Source organism: Diabrotica undecimpunctata, chromosome 6 (assembly GCF_040954645.1).
Source record: "Diabrotica undecimpunctata isolate CICGRU chromosome 6, icDiaUnde3, whole genome shotgun sequence".
NCBI classification, from domain to species: domain Eukaryota; kingdom Metazoa; phylum Arthropoda; class Insecta; order Coleoptera; family Chrysomelidae; genus Diabrotica; species Diabrotica undecimpunctata.
In genome coordinates this window covers 100,742,386-100,766,373 of record NC_092808.1, presented here as the reverse complement: position 1 = coordinate 100,766,373, position 23,988 = coordinate 100,742,386, and the positions used below count along the sequence as shown (strand labels likewise).

Sequence of the window (23,988 nt, the reverse complement as noted above, 5' to 3'; positions counted from 1 at the left end):
CTAATTTTGGAGTTTTCAGTTGCGCAATGTCGCGCAAGTCACCCTTACATGACTTAACGTTCACCTACGTAGACGCATTTAGAAATATTATAGAACATATATCTAACAGTACTCGTTATCTCTAACAAATAAGTCCTCGTTTCAAATTTTAACTAATTTCTTCATTCTCTTCATTTTTAGGGACCATATACTGGGGCTAACATGAACCCAGCAAGAAGTTTTGCACCTGCCCTGTTTAATGGTGACTGGAAACATCACTGGGTAAGTATATCATTGGTCAATAATCACCACAATTTCGCATGAATATCTAAAATCAAAAAGAGAAAAGAAGAAAGAATGGATGACAGATAAAATATTGTAGATGATAAGAGGGCAAAGAAAATTAAAAAGTAGAAATGACAACGAATACAAAAAGTTGCATAAGACTATACTAAAGGAGATAAAAGGAGCAAAAAAAGTATGACTAACGGAGAAATGTACGGAAATTGAAACACTACAAAGCAAACATGACGATTTCCATATGCACAAAAAAATTTAAGAGGTACAAAAAACCAGAAAACAACGCAATACAGGCATAGTTGTATACATTAAAGGCCAGATTTTGACTACCATTAAAGGTAAATGACGAAAATGGAAAGAATAATTGCAAGAATTACTCGAAGATTCAGCACGAAGTCCGACTGAAATAAACAATCTCTGCGGTCCAGAAATAACAAGTGAAGAAGTAACTATGGATTAAGCGGATTAAAAATGGGAAATCACCAGGACCTGATGAAATGCATAATGAAATTTTAAAGCTATTAGAGGCGCACCAAATCACAGCTCTTACGAAGCTATTCAATAACATCTACTAGACTGGTTACTTACCAAAAGACTGGCTACTATCAATATCCATTCCACTTTCTAATTAGCCAGTAGAAAATGTGAAGAACATAGAGTAATTAATTTGATGAACCATGTACTTAAAATACTCCTTACTACTATTCACTCGCGCATATACATCAAATTAAAGAAACACCTGAATGAAGTTCAATTTGGATTCACAGCAGGACTCGGACGGAAGGCAGCACTTTTTAGTTTGCAAGTTTTAATACAGAGAACCAGGGATGTCAACTGCGATGTGTATGTATGTTTTATTGATTTCGAGAAGGCATTTAATAAAATCCCACATGGGAAACTAATCGATATGCAAAAAATATCAGTACTCGATGGTAAGGATATAAGACAGATTTCAAACTTATATCTCCAACAAAAGGCAAAAGTGCGATTAGAAAATGAACTGTTCGAGATATTCACAGTCGAAAAAGGAGTTAGACGGGTTGCATATTGTCACCGACATTATTTAACATATACTCTGAAACCATCTTTAGAGAAGCCTTGGACGAATCGGAAGATATTTTTGCTGTAAATGGCCAACTTATAAACAATATTAGATGTGCAGACGATACAGTATTGCTGGCAGATAGAGCGCAGAGGCTCCAAAGGACGATGGATAACGTTGGAGAAACATGTAACAAATATTAACAATAACAAATATTAACACAACAGTAAGAAAGGCCCTGAACGTAGACGTATATCCTGGCTGGCCAATCTTAGAAAGTGGACTGGCCTAAAGTCAACTGCTCTGTTTTAAGCTGTTGTGAATAGAATAAGATGGGTCAATGTGGTCGCAAACACAGAAAATATGCACATTTAGAAAAAGACATGTTCTTCAACTTTAATATTACATTGAAGGTTGAAAATGATCTAAAACTTTGCGGATCTTGGTAATAGCTACTCTATATAACTCTAAGCTGCTACATCCAAATTATCTCAGATATTTAAGTAAAGATATTCTTCATCTTTCGATATTTCGACTTTCTTGAGTACCCTTTTATCGCATGTTTTAGATACTCAAATTTTTGCATATTAATTTTTAATAGTATTGCCGATTCGTTTCCTATTCTTCTAAATAGTTCCACGTGTGACACAATTTTTATCTATAACAATTGTGTTAACAGTGAAATCTAGATGCTGTCAATACAGGATTGATTATCTACACCTACATGCTATAAATAAGAGTAGCTTATCTAGCACCAAAGCATTCTTAGTAAAAGCTTTATTATTATACCATCATAATACAGAAATCTCCTAAATGTAATAACTGATGATGTTCTACTTCAATTCGTATCTTGATTATTCCAGTTTCCACATTATTTGCAACTTGTTTCGTTTTTTGCAGCACTTGTTTTACATACGGGATGCAGACATTTTTTACAAATATCACCAGTTTTATTTCCACATTTTTTTCCACTTTTTTTTTTTTTCATGTCCACATTTCGATATTTCCACATGCAGCGTATTGGCGTCAGTTCAGACTAGTGACAGAGGATTTAAATGTTGATGATGCCTGTGTATCAACAACTTGGGTTTTCATTTTTGACCTCTGTATTTATCACAGAGCTCTTAAGCTAGCTGAAGAATAAAATCTTTCGTTTCGTTATAAAAACTGACAGTTTCCGAAAGATTTTTATTGTCATTACCAATATCTACCGTAGGATACATTAAACTTATCAACAACCCGTTTTCTTTGTTTTTCCCTGATACACGTTTATTGTATTTACGTTATGTTTGAGAATGATTATTTAAGGCCTATTGTTTCTGACAAAAGGTAGAACTTCCTTTTTAATACGATTTATTGTTCTAACTATGCGGAATCCTTTAGCTCATAACTTTACTGCAAGAGGTAATGATGTAAAAAATTTTCTGTAGTCACATTTCTTTTCTTGTTAAAAAAAGGGTGTAACAAACATAAAATAACGGATTCTTGTAAAGACCTAAATACGAAAAACCATTTAGGAAGTACATCGATTGTACATCCATGGCCACCCAAAACTTAATACCGAACTTGTCAGGTTTGTTGGGAATGTATGAATATTGAATACAAACCTTGGAAAGGAAACAATTCGTCGTCAAATTTGCTCCAGGTTTATATAAATAGATGCAATTTTTAAAAACAAACGGATCCCATATCTGCGAGGCTATAGCAAATTTATCTGTTTGAACACATCATCAACACATCAACAATCTATCATGACACATGGTTTGAGAAAAAACGGAGGATCCCTTGTTTTTGACTACAAACTATCCAGTTCAAGTCTGTTAACACCATAAAACACCTTAAGCATAAATAATAATTGCTACAAAAGCGTCCATTTCACCTTCAGTTATAGACCAGTCATTGAATTCTCGTTGCCATGAGCTTCAGATTCTGTACACTTCAATATATGGCAAAGCATCCCGCCAAGTACAAGAACCCGCCAAGCACTAATTATCATATTGTCGATGATTTAAAATGCGTACGTTATTGGACCTAATTTCTTCCTTTGAATATGCTGTTGTGGTACGCGACCGGCAGTATTCTCCCCTAACTATGTGGACCAAGATTCCAGACTGTTCCATTTTTAGAAATATAGTTAACATTTTGGATTGTAGTTTCAGTCACACCATTATCGTCAATTGTACGATTTTTTTTGAAATCGCAGGTTTTTTGCCGTTTTGTTCTTGTAACTTTTTAATTTTGTTGTCATTTGCTACTTCAAAATAATGTAGCATTGGCGCTACTCATTATCGTAGATAGCCCTATAAACAATCTCATTTTAATACAGTGCAAATGATTGCATTGATTTTAAATTACATTATCTGATTTATCACTACTTGTATTTTTAATATTCTTTGGAATACATTCTTTATCACCATCAAATATTGCTTCACCTTCGGACCCACCTAGACTCACTTAGATTTCGAAGCTCCTCAACGAGCGCTTCATGGGTATGAGGGTGATTCGACATAAATATTATCACATCAATGTTACGGACTCAAGGCACAATCAAACACTAGCGAATGACTTAATCTATAGCTAGACGCTTCACTTTCACAATAAAATATTGTGGAAATAATGCTGCACACAATATTAATCAATACTTTGGCGTAAACTTAACAACAACTAGAAGCGGTAATTTTTAGCGTTCTGCGTGGTTTTAGGAAGATTTGATAATACAAAAACAAAGCAACGTAATAAGCGATCTTGTTAATACCAAGAGGAAGTTTTATTAAGCCCCTTGTTATTATTACAAAAGATGGACACACTGTGGATAAAAGAACGGTAATGACGGTCGAATTGACCGCTTCCGCGGTTCTAGTGTTACATTATAAAAGGATATAGTTGATATATGTGAATTAAAACCAAAACGACTAAATGAAATGATTTTTATTTTATACATACATTAAGAGCAGATTTTGAGACTACTCCACATTTGTTCGTGTAACAGTCTAGTGGCTGATCTGGCTTGAGCAATCCTGGGATATATTTTTTCGTTTCTTTCTGCTTTTGGGACTGCCAAGTGTTTGAAGGTTTTAGTTGATCTTATAGTTAGGTTTCAGTGTATATATATGTATATATATATATATATATATGTATATATATATATATATATATATATATATATATATATATATATATATATATATATATATAATTGAATAAAATTGTGACTTTTTGGTGGGGTGGAGTTTGTCTGCTAAATCTTCTATTTTCAATTTATACCTAGTACATTTCTAAGCCAAACAAGTGCCATTGCCTTCATCTATCATTCAGTTTCGCATTTCGTTGGTTTGCCTTAATATTATTTAATGTTGATCACAATCTCTCCTAATAAAATGTGGATGAAAAAATTGTAAAAATAAAAGCCATTGCTAAATCCTTCAAGTTAGTATAGGTTTCAGGTAATCTGTTCCAAGACTTTAAAATTTCTTCTTCGTAGAAGTACTTATTTTGATCCTTAAAACCATTTTGTATCACATTTTCAACTACTCATCTTAACTCACAAAATCCTTGAATCCAAATGCTATTTTGAAAATCTATTCTTAATAGTCAATTTGCATCCATTTTGAAAATCAATTAATCCCAAATTATTCTAATTAACTACGTTAGTATACCTAATTATTTTTATTGTCTGTTCTAGGCTTCTTAACGGGTTGAATCTCACTGAAAAAAGTATTCTACAAAATCAGTGTTGTTATCGCACTACACAATATTTTCAACCACATTGTCCCACTGACGCCACATCACGATTTAAAATGTTTAATTACAGTAAACAAAACTCTATACTCTACTAACTAACCGATTCCCAAAATACTCTTCTGGAGTGCTTTGGTACATCCATCTGATTGGTTGTAAAAAAAATAGGAAACAAACTTCGTCGCATTTAAAGCGTTCTACAATTTATGTTACCGCGACTTATACATTTGAAAATACTCGAAAATGGTGTATACTCCACTCTATTCGAAAATAACGCTTATGTACTACATAAAAGCACAAAGGATGCATTGAAATCGTCTACGCTGGTCCATTAGTATGAATTTTTGACTTGCCTATTTAGAATAAAATTTTAAATTGATGTAGCTAATCTGCTACGTTTGGTAATATAGGATTAAGTTCAGTAAATTTCATGATTGTAAATGAAAATGATTTTATTTGTCAAAAATCCAAAATTCTGAGATACTTCAAAAAAAATATATATCCAATATTGTAAAAAAAGAGTTGAGTGATAATTAAAAATAAGATTAATTTATTAATATAATAATATATCTCTTTCAACAGGTTTACTGGATAGGTCCATTGTCAGCTGGATTTGTCGGAGCTGTTCTCTACCGTTTGATCTTCAGAAAGACTGAACCTTCTTCTAAAGAAACCCTGCCCGAAGCATTCCCGCTGAATCCCAAAGCATGAGAGCTTTAATTCCTAAGGATACTTTACAAAACTCTACAACATTGTTTACAGTTGTTTATTCTTTTTTGAATAATCCAATGTTTATTGTATATTGTTATAAATAAATTTATCATAAAATATGTTTCTATTGTTTTAAATGATTAAAGTTAATTAAGGTTTATTGCTCTTTACGTTATTTATGATTTGAAAGGAAGCATGATGCAACAGCTAATATAAGTATATTACAGCAAAATATTTTTTAGTAAAATAAGTATTAAAATATAAAAAATAGTACAGAAAAGAAAGCTAAATCCATAAAAAAATTAACCAACGTCAGTTATTAAACATGCATTTCGTCACATATAAAGTGAAAGCCCCCTTATTCTATCAATCAGATCTCAATAGATTATCAGCAAAAATGTAAAATATGTCATTCGGCACTTTAAACCAGTACACCCACGAATCAGCTACAGGATAATAAAAGGCAGATTTTTAATACTAGGTTCACAAGCATACACGCCGCACCAGAAGAATAGGAGACATTAGGATGACAAATGTAGAGCACCAAGGTGCTTTTTTTATTTAAATTAGAAAAAAGGTTATCCAATTATTTCTGGTTAAGTTTACTTGGACAGGTTTATAATATATACCATTATAAATCTAGGGTGCTCGGTAAAAGAAGTCAATTTAGTCAACTTTTCAGGAGAAGCAAAAAACGATAAATAATTTTGTTCTGAAGCTAATTAATTGTCATATCTCCTAAATCGTAGTACACAGAATTGTTATATTTACCTATTTTACTTTGTAAATACTAATCTTAAACAAAGCATTTTTTTTAATAAATGAAAATTACAAAAAAAAAATGTGAAATATATTACAAAAAAGCTGTTGTTTATTAAAAAATAAATAAATAAAACATATTTATGCAATATTTATTAAAAAAAAACATATAAAACATAGGAATTATGTTAATGCGGTTTCGGCAGACCATTGGCTACGTCCCTTAACGGAGAAAAGTATTACTCTGCGTCAGATGACTCTCCATCATCTGAAATCACATCCCAGCATCAGTTGTCTTTAGATTTTTATACAAATCGTGAAATACTGGACTTATCACAGGAAGAAGATCCAAAATATCCTTTTTCTCTGCATTGATATAATAATGAGTGCTTTTATATAAACTGCTAGGTACGAACCTACCATTATTTTGTCTTTTATGTAGTAAGGTAAAGTGTGCATATCGCGGTCACTTAAGAAGAAAATTTAATATAAAAAAAAGTAAAAATCAATATCTATTTAACAATTTTTTATTATAAAACGATTAACGAATGTGTCTTAATGGGTAATAATTCAAGTAAATCTGTCAGAAAAGTGAAAAATGATTTTTATTACAAAACAAAAAAAAAATAACAAAAATATGTGTTTTAATGTAAAAATGGTTGACAGTCATCACAGATATAACCTCCTGCAGAATCCCATCCACTGCATTCTGAATGGGCCCATCTTGAGCAAAGGGTACATCTAAACCACATTTCATTGTTTTTGCCAAACTAGCTGCAAACCAGGCATCTATCTTCGTCTGCATCGTCAATGTCATCACTAGAGCTCGGATTTATAGGCAACATAAATTGAAGAAAAATACGCCTATATAGGCAAAGATTTTTATTATAAAAGGCAGAAATATTAACATTTAGGCAAAATATAGGCAATAAAGGAATATAACTTATTATTTATTGTACAAAGTGAATTAACGTAATATTAACTTAAGGCAGGTATATTTACACATCATAATCATAACATTAGTATAAATAACATAGTAACTAAATAACTGTAAATTAATAATTAAACATTGTTACCACTTAAAATTTTATCATTAATAGAAACAACTAAATGTTTTTCAATATTTTAAATAGTTTATATTAAACGTTAACTTTGTTAGAATAACAGCTCTGTGCCAGTGTGTTTTGTAAAATCTTTTGTTTTTATCTCTACACTTTACTGTTAATAAGTTTTTTACGTACAATGTGAGGGGTTTTTCTAGCGCTTAGCAGTAGTTTTTATCTATTTTTTTTTCACCTTTAAAGTAATTTTTTTCTTATGGCTATACATGAATTCGACTACATATGAACATTTAAGCTAATACTTCAACTTTAATATTTTGACCACGGATACTAAGAGAATGGTGTGTTTGTTTTACACATTAACTTTCTTCACTCACCATTCGTAAGTTATTTTTCCATGTTTTTTTTTATATTCTTACCTACCACCTTTGTATTCTTTTAGATTGAACTGATGAAGCTTGTAAATTAAATAAGCGAAACGTCTTCAAATATAGGAATGGAACTGTGATTTCCTTTTATTATTTCTCCTTTTACCGATATCCTCGTGACCAAAAGATTTTTTTTTGAAACTTACTTATTGTATATATATATATATATATATATATATATATATATATATATATATATATATATATATATAATATTAATATTCATGCCCCAACAGAAACAGCAGATGATCTGGTAACCAATCAATGCTATAACCAACTACAAGTAGAATGTGAAAATGTACAGAAGAGAGATGCAGTTATAGTCCTGGGTGATATGAACGCGAAGCTGGGAAAAGAGCCAATATATGCAGAATCCTTTTGTAAGCATAGTTTACATGATATTACTAGCAACAACGGTATAAGAGTGGCACAGTTGGCAATGGCAAACAAACTTAGAGTTGTTAGTACGTGTGTCCCTCATAAAAATATTCATAAAGGAACCTGGATGATACTTGGTACTAATAAATTTAATCAAATTGATCACATATTAATATCTAAGCGACGAAGAACCTCCGTAACGGATGTTAGAACTTATAGAGGCGCAATTTGCGATTGGGATCATTTCTTGGTTATATTGAAGATAAAACAAAGAATATCAATGGTAAGAAAAGAGAAAGGCGCCAAACAAAGAAAATGGAATGCATATATGTTTAAAAATCCTAAAAAGAAAAATGAGTACAAGCAGAAAATAAAAGTAATATTAAATGAAAGAGGAGAACAAAACAAAATTGAAGAAGAATGAATTGCCATCCAAACGACAATTACAAATATGGCAAAGGAAACGTTAGGTGAAACCTCAAGCAAAAGAAACGAGGAATGGTTTGACCAAGATTGCCAACAAGTAATAAATAGCAAAAATATAGCTAGACAGAAATGTCTACAAAAGGATTCCCGATTAAATAGAATGACATATGAAGAACGCAGAAAAGATGCAAAGAAAATATGTAGAAGGAAAGAGGGAGATATGTGAAATGAAAAAATACAACAAATAAGAGATTATAATAACAGAAGAGAGACTAGAAAATTTTACAAGGAAACCAAGCAATATACCCAAGGATACATGACAAGATCAACAGTTTGCAAGAACAAAAATGGGGCAATTATCAGCGAGAAAAAGGAAATAATGAAAAAGTGGAAGGAGCATTTTTAAGAGCTGTTAAACCCAGAAAAAGAATAAAACAAAAATAAAGAAGTAATTCACCACACAGCAGAACAACTAGTTGAGCAACGAACATTGGAAGTAACGATAAACGTCACAAAACATCTAAAAAATAACAAAGCGTCTAGCACAGATGGAATAACTGCAGAACTGATAAAGAATGGTGGACATGCGCTATGGAGGCGTATCCATAAACTAATCGAGCGCATATGGACACACTAGATGCCATTCCAGAAGATTGGAAAGTCGAAATCATACTTCCTATGTACAAAGGGGGAGACAAACGACTCTGCAAAAATTATAGGGGCATAACAGTTTTAAATGTCATCTACAAGATATTATCAGGAATTATATGCAGCCGCCTGAAATCGTTTTCCGAGGAGACGATTGGTGAATACCAATGTGGCTTCAGACGAAAGAGGTCAACTATAGACCAAATACATATGTTAAGAGGTATACATGAAAAATGTGTTGAATATAACATACCTATTTGCAACTTGAATATCGATTTCAAACAGGCGTTTGATGGAGTAGATCGACAAAAGATGTTAAAGCTACTATCTATGTTAGGGATACCCAATAAGTTGGTTAAACTTATACGAATGACTCTGGACGGTTTCAAAGCTATAGTGAGAATAGATGGAGATATAACGCAGGCCTTTGATATTGAAAATGGAGTTAGTCAAGGTGATGCCTTATCAACAACACTTTTTCATCTAACTTTAGAAGCTGTTGTTAAAAAACTGAATATAAACAGCTGTATTAATACAAGATCAATGCAAATATGCGCATATGCGGGTGATGTTGCCATAATAAGCCACAACAAAAGGGTATTAAGCGAAAAAGTTATAGAACTGAAACGAGAAGCTGCTACGTTTTGTCTATATATAAATGAAAGCAAAACAAAATATATGGAGTGCACAAAATCGAATCAACATGAGAATCTGAAGGTAGACAACCATACCTACAAATATGCCTCTACTTTTCCCTACCTATGCTCAATAATAAACGACAACAACACCATCAGTCAAGAAATACAAGCACAGATTCTTAGCGGTAATAAGTGCTTTTATGCATACAAAGACTTAATAAAAGGTAACTTACTGAATCGTGAGTCTAAGTTAGAATCTACAAAACAGTAATTAGACCAAGGGTTACATATGGATGTGAAACGTGGACCCTCTCAACCACTCAAAGAAAATATTTGGACCAACCTAATGCAGCGATGGTTCGTGGAGAATTAAAATAAACCACGAGCTGCATGTACTAATGCAGAGCGCAGATATTGTTAGATTTGTAAAGTCACAAAGACTAAACTGGCTTGGTCACCTAGAAAGAATGCCAGATAATCGAGCTGTAAAACTAGTCCAGAGATGGAAGCCCCAAGGAAACAGAACAAGAGGAAGGCCCCGTAAAAGGTGTATAGACGACGTAGAGAAGGATCTTAAAACCATGAATATCAGGCAGTGGCGAAGGAAAGTATCCGACAGGGCAGAATGGGAGAACATTGTTACGCAGGCCAAGACTCACAAAGCGTTGTAGCGCTATTAGAAGAAGAAGAATATGGGTTATAGCAAATTTTATTCTTTTTATTGTTGATTAATAATTGTAAGATATATTTTAACATAATCACAGAGTTTTAAACTTAAAAAATGTTCTCCTGAACAAAACCAAGAATGTGACTTATCAAATTATTTTCTTGTGTACTTCATATCTGTAAGTTATTTATACGGTACTGAATAAAAGGCCTTCTTGTAGTGAATAAAGACAGCAAAGTTTATATTTTAGTATACGCCTGGTAATAAATAACTCAGATGAGAATAAGTTGTTATTTGCAGTCTATGGAATCCTTAGCCCATTCTTTCTATTATGACTATATGGTATTGTTTAGAGTACAGTGTTGATAGATACGCTGAGCGACGTGAATGTGAACAATTTGTACACAGGTAGGAAGACAAGAAATTGGACGGTACTTGGCTGGATCTTGGGTGTTATTTTGATCCTTCGGTATGAAATAGGTAGTTTCCTGAGTAACGAACAATGATATTTCCTGCGGATTTCTTTAGTCAAAAGTTTTGAACTCAGTATGGTCCACATGATTTCCAGTTATCTTTTGGATATTGTTCAAGATTTCTTTAGTACTAAAAGGGTTCGTAAGGAATATTACTGTAGTGTTGAAAGTTGTTTGTCGTGCGTTTACTGTTTAGCATTGGTGTTAAGTGTAGCTGGCGTTAAAACTTACTGCTCGGAAATATTCCGTAATTTGTCTAATATCCCTAAGCAATAATTTAAACTTCCTCAGCAGTAGTTTTTCACAATCGTAATCTGTCCTTCTGCTATTGGTACCCCGTCGTGTTTTGGTCTTGCCCAATGCCCATAATATTAGCAATTGTTTTTGCTACACAGTAAATCTGTTTATGCAAATATTCCAATGTATGGGCTTCTACGACATAGTTGAGTAAGACTTTAATATTCACAATTTGTAAAAGCATACTTTGTTTCTTAAAAAAGTTTATTTTTGGTGGTGATGGTCTGGTAAGGGGTTTGTTCGATCAAACTTCTGTACGGCAAAATTATGTCATTTCGTTTCGTTTACCAGACTATAATGCAACTCGTTATTGTCCTACTGCATATTATCAGGTTAAGTTTCTTGTATGAAAAACTTAGCAATCTGCTCGTGTACTACATTAGGGACTTAATCTATAGCCACCTCTATAGGATCGGCAATAGGATACACCAGTCGCTAAAAGACTGGTATTTTGTCTCTTCTTTGTAGCTGCTCCACTCTTTCGTAATAGATTTTTTGTATAACCACAAAGTCGATATTGTCATTTTGTAAAAATTATAATAGGCACTAAACTTATAACTTTATATAGGTACTAACTAACCAAGCTTATATCTTTAATTCAAGTCTGAATTTTTCAATTGAACTATCTCGATTATAACAGTTTAATCTATCTGGTATTATTTTTCTTTCGAATGCAGAATATTTTTTATAGCCAGTAGACACAAAGAGTATATAACCCCCGGTATAGGGTAGCTCTAGTATAAAGACCTCTATACCAGCCAAAGATCACAAGAAAATTTACCGACACGAGTAAAGACTCTCATAAATCAGGGATCGGAAATACTTTTACCCATTACTGTGTCAGAAGTAAGATCAGCTTTAAAGGAAATGAAGAACCATCGATCGCCTGGTGACGATGGACTCGTTATTGAGGCAATAAAAGCAGGAGGAGAAATTCTATTAAAATCAGTAAGCGAACTGTTTAATAAATGCTTACATGCGGGTACGATTCCTAAAGACTGGAACAATGCAGTGATAGTCTTGTTACACAAAAAAGGTGATATTACTAAATTAAAAAATTATAGACCCATCAGCCTCTTGACACATATGTATAAACTCTTTATGAAAATCTTAACAAAGAGACTAACACCTAAACTAGATTTCTATCAGCCCAAAGAACAGGCAGGCTTTAGGAGAGGATATGGCACAAATGACCATTTGCACACCATAAAGATCTTAATTGAAAAATGCATCGAGTACAACATACCACTGGTTCTTGCATTTGTCGATTACGAGAAGGCTTTTGATACTGTAGAGTTTGAAACCGTACTGGAAGCCCTAAATCAAAGCCGAATAGATTACAGGTACACGTCACTAATCAAAAACATCTACGAGAACGCTACATCAAGTATACGACTACACGAAGACACAGAAAAATTCAGCTTAGGTCGAGGAGTAAGACAAGGAGACAATATTTCACCAAAATTGTTCACGGCAGCTCTAGAGTCAATATTTAAGAACACCCAATGGCAAGATATGGGCATCAATATAGATGGAGAAAGATTAAATCATCTGAGGTTTGCAGATGATGTCGTATTAATCGCAGATAACTTACAGGATACGGTTTCTATGCTACATTCGCTTAAAAGTCTGTCTGAAAGAGCAGGATTAAAGATAAACTTTGAGAAAACTAAACTTATGACAAATCTCGTAATGAGTGGAAATATAACTATCGACAATAATACCATACAACAAACAGACACTTACAAATATCTGGGACACGAGATCAAAATAAACAGAGACAATCAAACAAATGAAATACAGAGGCGAATAGGCCTGACATGGGCAGCATTTGGCAAACTAAGACATATTCTAAAAAGTTCAATTCCCATGTGTCTCAAGCGAAAAGTTTATAACCAATGTGTTTTGCCTGTACAAACTTATGGAGCAGAGACTTTAACACTCACGCAGAAATCTGCGAATAAACTAAGAGTTACACAACGAGCCATGGAACGTGCAATGTTGAATGTGAGCCTCCGAGACCACATAACAAACCGACAAATCAGGCAAAGATCAGGAGTTCAAGACGTCATCGAAAGAACCACGAGACTTAAGTGGAACTGGGCAGGACACTTAGCCAGAACACAAGATGGACGATGGACAAGACGAATTATGGAATGGAGGCCCAGAAATTATAAAAGAAGCCGAGGACGACCACCGACTAGATGGACCGACGACATAAAAAGAGTAGCGGGAAACTGGCTACAAGCGGCCCAGTGTAGAGAACACTGGAAAGAACTGAGGGAGGCCTATGTCCAGCAGTGGACGGGATTGGCTGATTGATGATGATGATAGGGTAGCTCATTTAGCGTTTTCCTAGATGTAGATATTAGTATTCTACTGTAGTAAAGTGTTAGCTTTATATCCCTCTATTTAATAATGGTGGTGGAGAATAAAGAAGTAGTGATTAAGAACAAATTGAAAATTTTAGCTGGGCTTGAAATTTTACACAATTTGGATAATTATTTCAATTTGTCCAATTCATTTTCGCCTTTAGTTTTTGATTGATATAACTTAATGTATTTTTTATCATTTGGTATATTCCTGAGGTTTCTCATAAAATTTTTCAGATCACTATAACGTCTAGCCAATTTTCGAGACATGCCTGGAAATATAATACACTTCGGTACAAACAAACCTCATGCAAAATTGACATCACGGTCAAGGTGTGAGGTCTTCCAAGTAAATTAATTACTATTTTATTTGAAGGTTAAAATAAGTTTATTGACGTTTCAATTACTACTTCGGAAATCGGTCTCGAAAACGAAAAAATTAAAAAAAAATCGAAGTGGAAATTGAAACGTCAATAAATTTATTTTAACCTTCATTAAAATACTAATTAATTTAAAATGCCACAAGAAAATAGCTTCAGAACAATTCTAAGTAAATAAAAAAAAACAGTAAAAAACATTTATTCTAAAAAATATTTAAATATATGGTTATATCTTTTCGTTTTTAACAAATCTAATATTTTTGCTCACAGCCTCTTTATTAATATCTGATCCCCATTTAGTATAAAATTCGTTTCTTTCCAAATCAAGTGATTTTTCGAAAGATTCCTCGGATGCTACTTCTGTCACTAACTTCATGGACTGTGTGATAGTGCTGTGATATGCCGTAAGACCTCTGACGAAGTCCAAAGCTTGGTCAAATCTCTGTTCTGTATTAACAATTTTATATGCCAAATCTAGTTTCAAACTTTCTTGTGCATTAAAGATTTTTCCAGACGCCAGAATTTCGAGCGCCTTCCTTTGACCTACTATTTGAACTAATCTGAAAAAAAAATACAATTGTTAAGGGGTCTATTATCTAAATTGACTAAATAGGCGAGCGGTTTACCCCTATAAGCAGAGCATCAACCGACTAAAATTCTTTTTGCATTTCTAATGCACCAAACCTTTTTTATTCGATTCTATATATTTTTCCAAGATGAAATGTATTTTTTTTTAATTTTTACAAGTGGGCCGGAAATTGTTATTAACAAATAACTTATACAAAAAAGCAATTTCACCGAATTGTTTCGGAATCAATTTTTTTAGGTGTATCTCATCAAAATAAACACTTTTTCTCTCTTGATAATTTTTCGAAAAAGGCTTTCTTTTCGAGTTATTTGCATTTTTTTGTTGAAAAAATGCCTTAATTAGTGATTTTTGGGATTTTTTTTTCTAAAAAACTACTAAATGAATTGCAATTTTACAAATAGCTTTATAAATCTTTAAACCGTCGAGTACAAGTTAGAATATTTTGACAAGGATAAATAGTTTCTATCTCGTTAAAAACGTGGACCCAAATATTTCGAATATGCCTTTCGAGATTATCCCGCTAAGCGTGTACAGCGGTTGAGGTGCTGTAGGCGCTCGAATCTTTTCGACTTTTTTAATAATGTAATATATATATATATATATGATTTGAGCAGCATTTGGATAAAAAAATTCAAATTATTGGTAAATCTCCAGACACAGATATATTTATTTTACTTTTATCTCATTATCATGATTTCACAAGTGAACCACTTTTATGGTTTCACACAGGAAATATTGTAAAAAATGTGGATTGTTCTCGATATATACCTGTACATCAAATTGCAAAAGAAATTGGAAAAATAATGTGCAACAGTATGCTAATAATGCATTCTATAACAGGTTGTGATACCACAAGTTCATTTTATGATATGGGAAAAAAGAAGGCTTATAAAGCTTTGCAGAAATTAACTGATGGTCAATTGGAAAAATTAAGAAATTTGCCTACTTTACCTTTAGATAAAGGACTTTTGACTCTATTTTTATCTAAACTGTATGACCCTCAAAATAAGTTTAAAAAATATCATGAATCCATAAATGAATTAAGATATAATATTGCATTAAACAAATGCATCTAATGAAAAATTACCACCTTCGAAACCGGCATTATTGCAACAGTACTTAAGAGCAAAGTGGCAAATAAATGAATGGATTCAAGCAAAAAACAATATTATTTCATCTCTTGATCCATTAACCCATGGTTGGACAATGGAAAATAATTGTTTCGATTTTAATTATTTTGAAGGCGAAACTAGTTTAGATATGTTACAAAAGTATTTCTGCTAATGAAATCAGCTTATTAGATGGAAATCCTGTTGCTGTTGAGGAAAATTTTCAAATTATTGACGAATGAAAACGATGTATAATTAATATTATATTTTAATTTTATTATATTTTTAATGAAAATTAATTATATATTGCTTAATGTATTTCACTGTAATAAAACATTCAATAATATAGTCACCACGTATATTAAAAGAAAAATTACATTATTATAGCATTGTAAAAAATTAATTTTAATTGTTTTAATTATAATATTATGTCTATATAAAAATAATTAGAAATATCTTTTTTTTTAATAAATTGTACGTAATATTTGTATTGAATTAATTTTTTAAATTTAAACAAATATTTCTACGCGACGCACGCCTGTGTCGCCGCAAACGCTGTACACACTTAGCGGTAGACTGCTGGAAAGGCATATTCGAAATATTTAGGTCCACGTTTTTAGCAAGATAGAAAAAAATTATCCTTGTCAAAATATTCTAACTTGTACTCGACGGTTTAAAGATTATAAAGCTATTTGTAGAATTGCAATTCATTTAGTAGTTTTTTAGAAAAAAAAATCCCAAAAATCACTAATTAAGGCATTTTATCAACAAAAAAATGCAAATAACTCGAAAAGGAAGCATTTTTCGAAAAATTATCAAGAGTAAAAAAGTGTTTATTTTGATGAGATACACTTAAAAAAATTAATTCCGAAGTAATTCGGTGAAATTGCTTTTTTGTTTAAGTTATTTGTTAATAACAATTGCCGGCCCACTTGTAAAAATTTAAAAAAAATACATTTCATCTTGGAAAAATATATAGAATTGAATAAAAAAGGTTTGGTGCATTAGAAATGCAAAAAGAATTTTAGTAGGTATATTCTGTTTCTAAGCGTCTTTTGAGGGGTAGACCGCTCGCCTAAAAATTTCACATAAAAGTTTATCGTGTTTGGTAACTAAATTTTTAAGTAGTATTTATATGAAATTCCCATTAACACATGTGTGCTAGTGCCACCATGTATAAAAAAAATCAGTCCCCAGGGCCAACATTTTTTTTTCTTAAATATTGTTTTTTATAATGTATATGAACATGTATAAGCAACCTTTGTCGGAAAAAATATGTCTCCTTGATAATAATAATTTTTTTGTTGGTGGATAACGGGTATCCACCATGGCCAAAACTAATAAATATTTATTGTGGGCCATGGTGGACAAGCGGTATCCACCAATGATTTTAGATTATTCGAGTATGTGACAACACCGCTATCTCGTGCCGAAGAGCTGTTTGTCCTTAGGAATGCGTTTCATTACTTTCATTTTAGTTTTCAGTTAACTTTTAGTTATGAAGTGTATTGACGATGTCTTACGAAAAAGAACAGAAGCGTCTTCATGATATGTGGAATGAGTTTCTTTCAGAAGAATCAGATTTTTCCGCGAGTTGTTCCGATTATGAACCCAGTAGCGAAGATGAATTATCCTTGGAAGATTCTGACGTTGAAATTGAAATAAACGAGACCAGTAATAATACACCTTCTACTTCTAAAATATCGACCACTTCTACTGCACCGTCAGTTTCTCGTGCACGTAATACATTGAATGAAACTATCGAGTATGTGATTACCAAATATGCGTCTGCATCTGATAGTTTCGATAACACTAGATAACATTCAATGATTACTGAAAATGTATGTGATGAAACCAGCAATTTTAGATGGGGTCCTGTGACTGGTGAGCATTTATGAAATTTTACATTTACTACTAATTCTGGTTTTGCAATGTCATTGTATGACAACTATGATAAGTCGCCGTATTATTTCTATAAACTTTTTATTTCAGATGAGCTAGTTGATTTTTTTGTAAATGAAACCAATCGTTATGCTTTACAGCAATAAGAAAAGCACAAAAATAAAAGCTATAATTCATCGTTGGGTCGATACAAACGCCGAAGAGATGGAAAAATGTATAGGAATCATTATGTGGACGGGTATTATGCATTTACCTACGATTTCGTTGTATTGGTCAAGAAATTTTCTTTATACAAATGCTGTTATAGAGAACCGCATAACCTGTATCTTCGGTTATGTCACGGAATTGGTTCCAAATCCTATTGAAAATCTGACATTTCGCAAATAATGAAGCCGCAGACCAACAACCAAGCCTAGTTATAACAACCAAGTTACAGAAAGACCAACTAATAATGCAAGAGAGCAATGCAGGAATATTTGTGAAGAAGTGGAAGGATGAGAGAGATGTCCATATATGAATACTAAGTACATTCCGGATATGATTACAATTGAAAAACGAAGAGGGGCAGTCCAAAAACCCAAAACAGTAATAGAATATAACAAACATAAAAGTTATATCGATCTTTCAGGTACGTATTACTCGAATTGTTTGAACTATGTAACATCAGTTTTGGTATTAGAGGTACCTATACAACTACTTTTATTTTTCAGATCAAAAAAAGTCGTATAATTAATCTCTTCGAAAAAGCATGAAATTGTATAGAAAGTTGGCTGTCGAACTTATTGTTAATATTGCTCTTGTGAATCCTTCTGTATTACATCAAGAAGTGACGAAAGATAAAATGACAATAATGAAATTCAGGGAAAACATCATAAAAGGTAAAAAGACATATTTCAGTACTAATTTTTTACTCTCTACATTAGGGATGGCGGTTTTTGACAAAACACCGGTTTTCGGTTTAACCGGTTTTTTTTTTGCTTACGGTTTAACCTGGCGGTTATAACCGGCCAAAAAAACCGGTTTTTCCAAAAACCGGTTTTCGGTTTTTTTAATCGAATAGGTTACAAGTTTGCACTTTCAGTTTGCTTTTGTATTTATAAAATAAGATAATACCTAACCTAATCCTAATCACCGTAAAAACCTAATAACCGGTTTTTACTTTAAAAATAAAAAACCGGTTATAACCGGGACAAAAAAACAACCGATAAAACCAGTTATTGCGAAGTAAAAAACCGGTTTTCGGTTAAAACCGGTAGATTTTTCCCATCCCTACTCTACATGTTATGACTTTTTAGCTTTGACAAAACAAGAAAGAACTGACCCACAAGAAGTTTCAACTAAAAATCATTCTTTGAATGACATGGAGAAATGGCAAATTTGTGCAAATTGTTACAAAGAAAATGCTGCATTTATGGATTGGAAGTCAGCGAAGAATAAAACAAAAAAAATTAATATCGGTGCCAGTCCTGCGAAACATATTCTTGCTTTGACTGTTTTTTCTCAAACATAATTTTGTTTCTAAAAACTAGTTTAAGCTCTTACTGCCATATAATTTTTTCTTTATAATTAAAAAATCTGAATATCTATTTGTTTTGCTGAAAAAAAAGTTTGACCATTTGTAGGGACTTGTCATGTGTACAACACATAAACCAACTTTACTATTATTTTTGTATATGCTTTATAAACCTCTTCATAAGCATTATTCAGTGGTTTGGTGCATTTCCGTTACCCACCGTGGCTAAACATAAATTCTATGCTAGGTGCATAACGCATGCCCACCACGGCCACTGGGGATATTTTTTTTCTTGAAAATGGTGGATACGTTATATATCCACCATGGCACGCTATGTGTATACACAAATTCCTTTAAACTCTACTGCATTCGTATATATCTAGTACTTTAGTACATCATTCTATATACGAATACAGTTAAGTATTTTGAGTTAACACTTGGCTTAAGCATCGCTGATGTTTGTAACGAAGCATGTAACATAATAAAATGTTAGGTTTAGGTTAGCTTATGTAATACATGTAATATATTAGTTTGGATAATACAAGTTTGTTTTGTCATCTTCTTCTTCTTAAAGTGCCTATCCGTTCCGGATGTTGGCAATCATCACGGCTATCTTTACTTTATTTATTGCAGCGCGGAACAGTTCAGTGGTAGTCGTGTTATACCACTTTCGTAAATTTTGAAGCCAGGAAATGCGTCTTCTTCCCGGTCCTCTCTTACCATTTACTTTCCCTTGGAGAATCAGCTGGAGAAGGCCGTAACGTTCTTGATTTCTCATTACATGTCGTAGATATTCCAACTTTTAGTTTTGACGGTCATGAGAATTTCACATTCTTTCCCCATTCTATGCAGGACCTCCACATTAGTAACTCTGTCAACCCAGGATATACGTAAGATGCGCCTATAACACCACATTTCGAAAGCTTCGAGCCGATTCATAGATGCAACAGTCAGTGTCCATGCTTCCATTCCGTAGAGCAGAACTGTGAATATGTAGCAGTTCAATAGACGGCATGTTGTTTTTAATGATATGTCTCAACTGTTGAAAATGGTTCTCATTCTAACGAATGCTGCTTTTGCTTTTATTATTCGCTGTTTAATTTCTGTTGAGTGGTCCCATTGGCTATTTAAATTGGTGCCTAGATATGTATATTGCTCGACTCTTTCGATATTCTGTTGGTTGATTGTAAGTTGAGCGTTTAGTATTGGTTTTTTACTAATTGTCATAAATTTGGTTTTCTTTATGTTAAGAGCTAGTCCGTATCTGTTACTGACTTCTGTTATGCGATTTGTTAATATCTGTAAGTCATTCAGATTATCGGCAAAAACTATAGTGTCATCTGCATATCTAATGTTATTCAACCATTCACCGTTTATTAGTATTCCTTTCGCACAACCGTCTAAAGCTTCCTTAAATACCCATTCAGAATAAATGTGGAACAACAATGGAGACAAAATACAGCCCTGTCGTACTCCACGTTCTATTGCAATTTTATCAGTTAACTGGTCTTCTATTTTGATTTTGGCCGTTTGATTGTAGTAAATGTTTCTGATAATTCTAAGATCTTTGTTGTCAATTCCAATTTCTTGCATTAGAGTCATTAATTTGTCATGTTTTACTCTGTCAAATGCCTTCTGGTAATCTATAAAGCATACATATATGTCACAATTCATATCCCTGCATCTCTGAAATAGCACCTGTACAGCAAAAAGGGCCTCCCGTGTTCCCAGAGCATCACGAAATCCGAATTGTGTTCTTGTTAGTTGTTCCTCACATTTTGTATATATTCTTTTGTGAATGACCTTTAGAAATGTTTTAAGTAAATGGCTTAGAAGGCTTTCAATTCTATAGTCTTCGCACTTTCTCGCATTGGGTTTTTTTGGAAGATTTATAAAAGTTGACACTAACCACCCTTGGAGAACCACGCCTGTATCATATTATATATACTGTTAAATATATTTGTCAACCATTTTATGCCATCATAGTCCATAAGTTTTAAGAATTCTGAGTGAAAATTATCAAGGCCTACTGCTTTACCATCTTTGGTTCTTTTGATGGCATATTTTACTTCTTCGACTGTAAATGGTGGTCCAGATTCGCAATTGGTGTTTGTTGTAATACCAGTGTTACTTCGTATATCTTCAAAAGTTTTTTCTACGTATTTAATCCAAATATCTCTTTTATGCTCTATTTCCAGTACTCTGTTTCCCTGATTATCTGTCAGGAATCCAGTGTTCTTGTGTTTATATAAGCCTGCCGCTTCTTTAATCTTTTTATGGAGGTTAAATGAATCATGTTTTTGTTGTAATGACTCTATCTCTGTACACTTCGAGCTAAACCAATTTTCTTTTGCCATTTTAATAGCCCTTTTTATTTCGTTATTTATGTTGTTGTAGTAATTCTTATTATCTTTAGCGTTTCTTCTGTCTTCCATCATACATAGAATCTCCTCCGTCATCCATTCCTTTTTATTTGTTTTTTCAGGTTTTAAGTATTTCTCTGTTATTTCTTGACTTACTTTGTGCAAATTTTTTAGTTCTACATCTATGTTATCTGTTTCTGTACGGGCCCATGGTTTTTCTGTACGAGCCCACGTTTTTTTGTCATCTACTAACTATAAATTATTGCGTCTGTTATAACTGTGGGTACAGTTAAGTATTAAATTGACTATAGTTCTACATAATGCCGCTATTGATTGTTCCAAAAAATGTTAAAAGGACCAGTCAAACTTTTCAGAACCAAATCTTAAGAAGCAAAGTGAACCTTGCAATGGAATTTGCGGAAAATAAAATTTAATAATTTAAAAACATAAGTGTCTGCTTAAAGAAAATTTTCTAAACTTATAGGTATATGCGACACCAATCGAACTGCTTAAAATATTTTATAGATTAGCTTTAAGCGTTGATTGAATAAACCAATTGGGTTATTCAATCAACGCTTTAAGTTATAGTGGACCTACATAACTGATTAATGCAGAAAAATTTAATAATCTACAAGCGGTAGAAATAATAGTTATTTCTAGTCCAAGATAAAATACTAGCATTACCAGAGTTATGTAAGAGAGCATACATGTCTTACATATCTCTGAGCATATCTCTCTATCATATCTTAGGCATAAATTAGGCAAGCTGTTAAACAGTTGTCTGTATTATTGGTTGCCAAAATTAAGGATAGAAATGATATGGCTTATGATAACAAACTAAAATGTAGAACCTGGAGGACAATAAGTGAAGTCGATTTTTAGTGCGCGTGTTTTCCGTCAAGTGGACACAAATAAGGGGGCAACAACGTAAAAATTTCTGGTTTGGTGACTGGTTTCTTAGGAGAACACAAAATAGGGTACAAAAATTAGAATAAATATTAAATCAATCACTATTACAATTAAACTCAAATGGCAAAAAACTTGGCAAAGGATATTTTTTAGTGACGTGAATTACTGAAAAGTAATTAAAGTAAAGTAAATAATACACATTTTATGTATACCTATAAGTATATATTGCATTGTATATACAGTGGTTCACAGCTTAAATAATGCAGTCGCTACACAATAAAACTAGCTTGTGTCAACGGCTCAATATTTATTAGAAAAAAATTACATAGGTACTGAAATTAAATTACTATAAGTCTTCTAAAATAGTAAAAGTTATTTTTGGGTTTCAAATATACCATACTTAAATTACAATAAATATTTTTAGCTGTGACATCAAAATCATATATAAAATAATTAAATATTTATCATTATTTATGTATGGTGTACTTAAAACCAAAAAATAGCTTAGACTATTTTAAAAGACTTGTAGTAATTTAATTTCAGTAGGTATGTAATTTTTTATAATAAATATTGAGCCACTGACACAAGCTAGTTTTATTAAGTAGCTACTGCATCATTAAACTGTGAGTCAATGTACATATATATTATAGTTATATAATGCATTGTAATTAAATAAATTTATGTGAAATAGCTATTTTTTTATTATAGGTAATATAATTCCAATACACAACTAAACTATTTATACATTGGTTGCATGTTGGTATGGTTATTGAATGTTCATCACTAGACTTCGGCAAATATGCATATTGCATATTTTGCATATTGTGCATATTTTATGCAAATATTTCATATTTTGGCATATTTGTATAAAAGTTTGCATAAAATACATAAAAGTTCAGATTTTTATACTGTATTTGAAAATTTTTAAACATACCAATTTATTTCAATTCTTGTATAAAATTTTGTAGTCATTTTAATCAAGAAATGATCTAAGTACGTAATCTCTACAGGTACAAAAAATTTACAATTTCAAAGAAGATCAATTTAAGTAGCCCTCAACATTCTTAGAAAGTCTCGGTCACTGAGGCATTCAGTTATTGGATAATCGCTAAGGGTTCGCTCATTTGCATTTTATGATCTAATCCCCAAATCTATCTACAATTTATTGTATCTTAACAGCAGGTAAACGGCTAATAGTTTTGTTCCTAATTTAGGGATTTTCCAAAATCTCCCAGTTTATTGAATTAAGTACCTAAACATTTCTAATTTGATGCTCAGATTTGTAAATCATTTTTGTTTTGATATT

General features: G+C 32.3%; 2 protein-coding genes across 5 annotated transcripts in view; one reads left to right on the top strand and one right to left on the bottom strand.

Annotated features, from left to right (window-relative positions):
• Positions 1–5,889, top strand: part of LOC140443641 (aquaporin-like) — a 131,296-nt gene extending 125,407 nt beyond the window's left edge. For all 3 annotated transcript variants that reach the window (XM_072534998.1, XM_072534999.1, XM_072535000.1), the window contains exons 5-6: positions 181–261; positions 5,642–5,889. In XM_072534998.1, the coding sequence (XP_072391099.1) occupies positions 181–261; positions 5,642–5,770 (210 nt within the window). In that variant the 3' untranslated portion in view covers positions 5,771–5,889. The remainder of the gene's footprint in view (positions 1–180; positions 262–5,641) is intronic.
• An 8,591-nt stretch (positions 5,890–14,480) lies between these two features.
• LOC140442754 (ethylmalonyl-CoA decarboxylase-like) overlaps positions 14,481–23,988 on the bottom strand; it is a 34,058-nt gene continuing 24,550 nt past the window's right edge. For both annotated transcript variants that reach the window (XM_072533729.1, XM_072533728.1), the window contains exon 4: positions 14,481–14,857. In XM_072533729.1, coding sequence (XP_072389830.1) covers positions 14,524–14,857 — 334 coding nt within the window. In that variant the 3' untranslated portion in view covers positions 14,481–14,523. The remainder of the gene's footprint in view (positions 14,858–23,988) is intronic.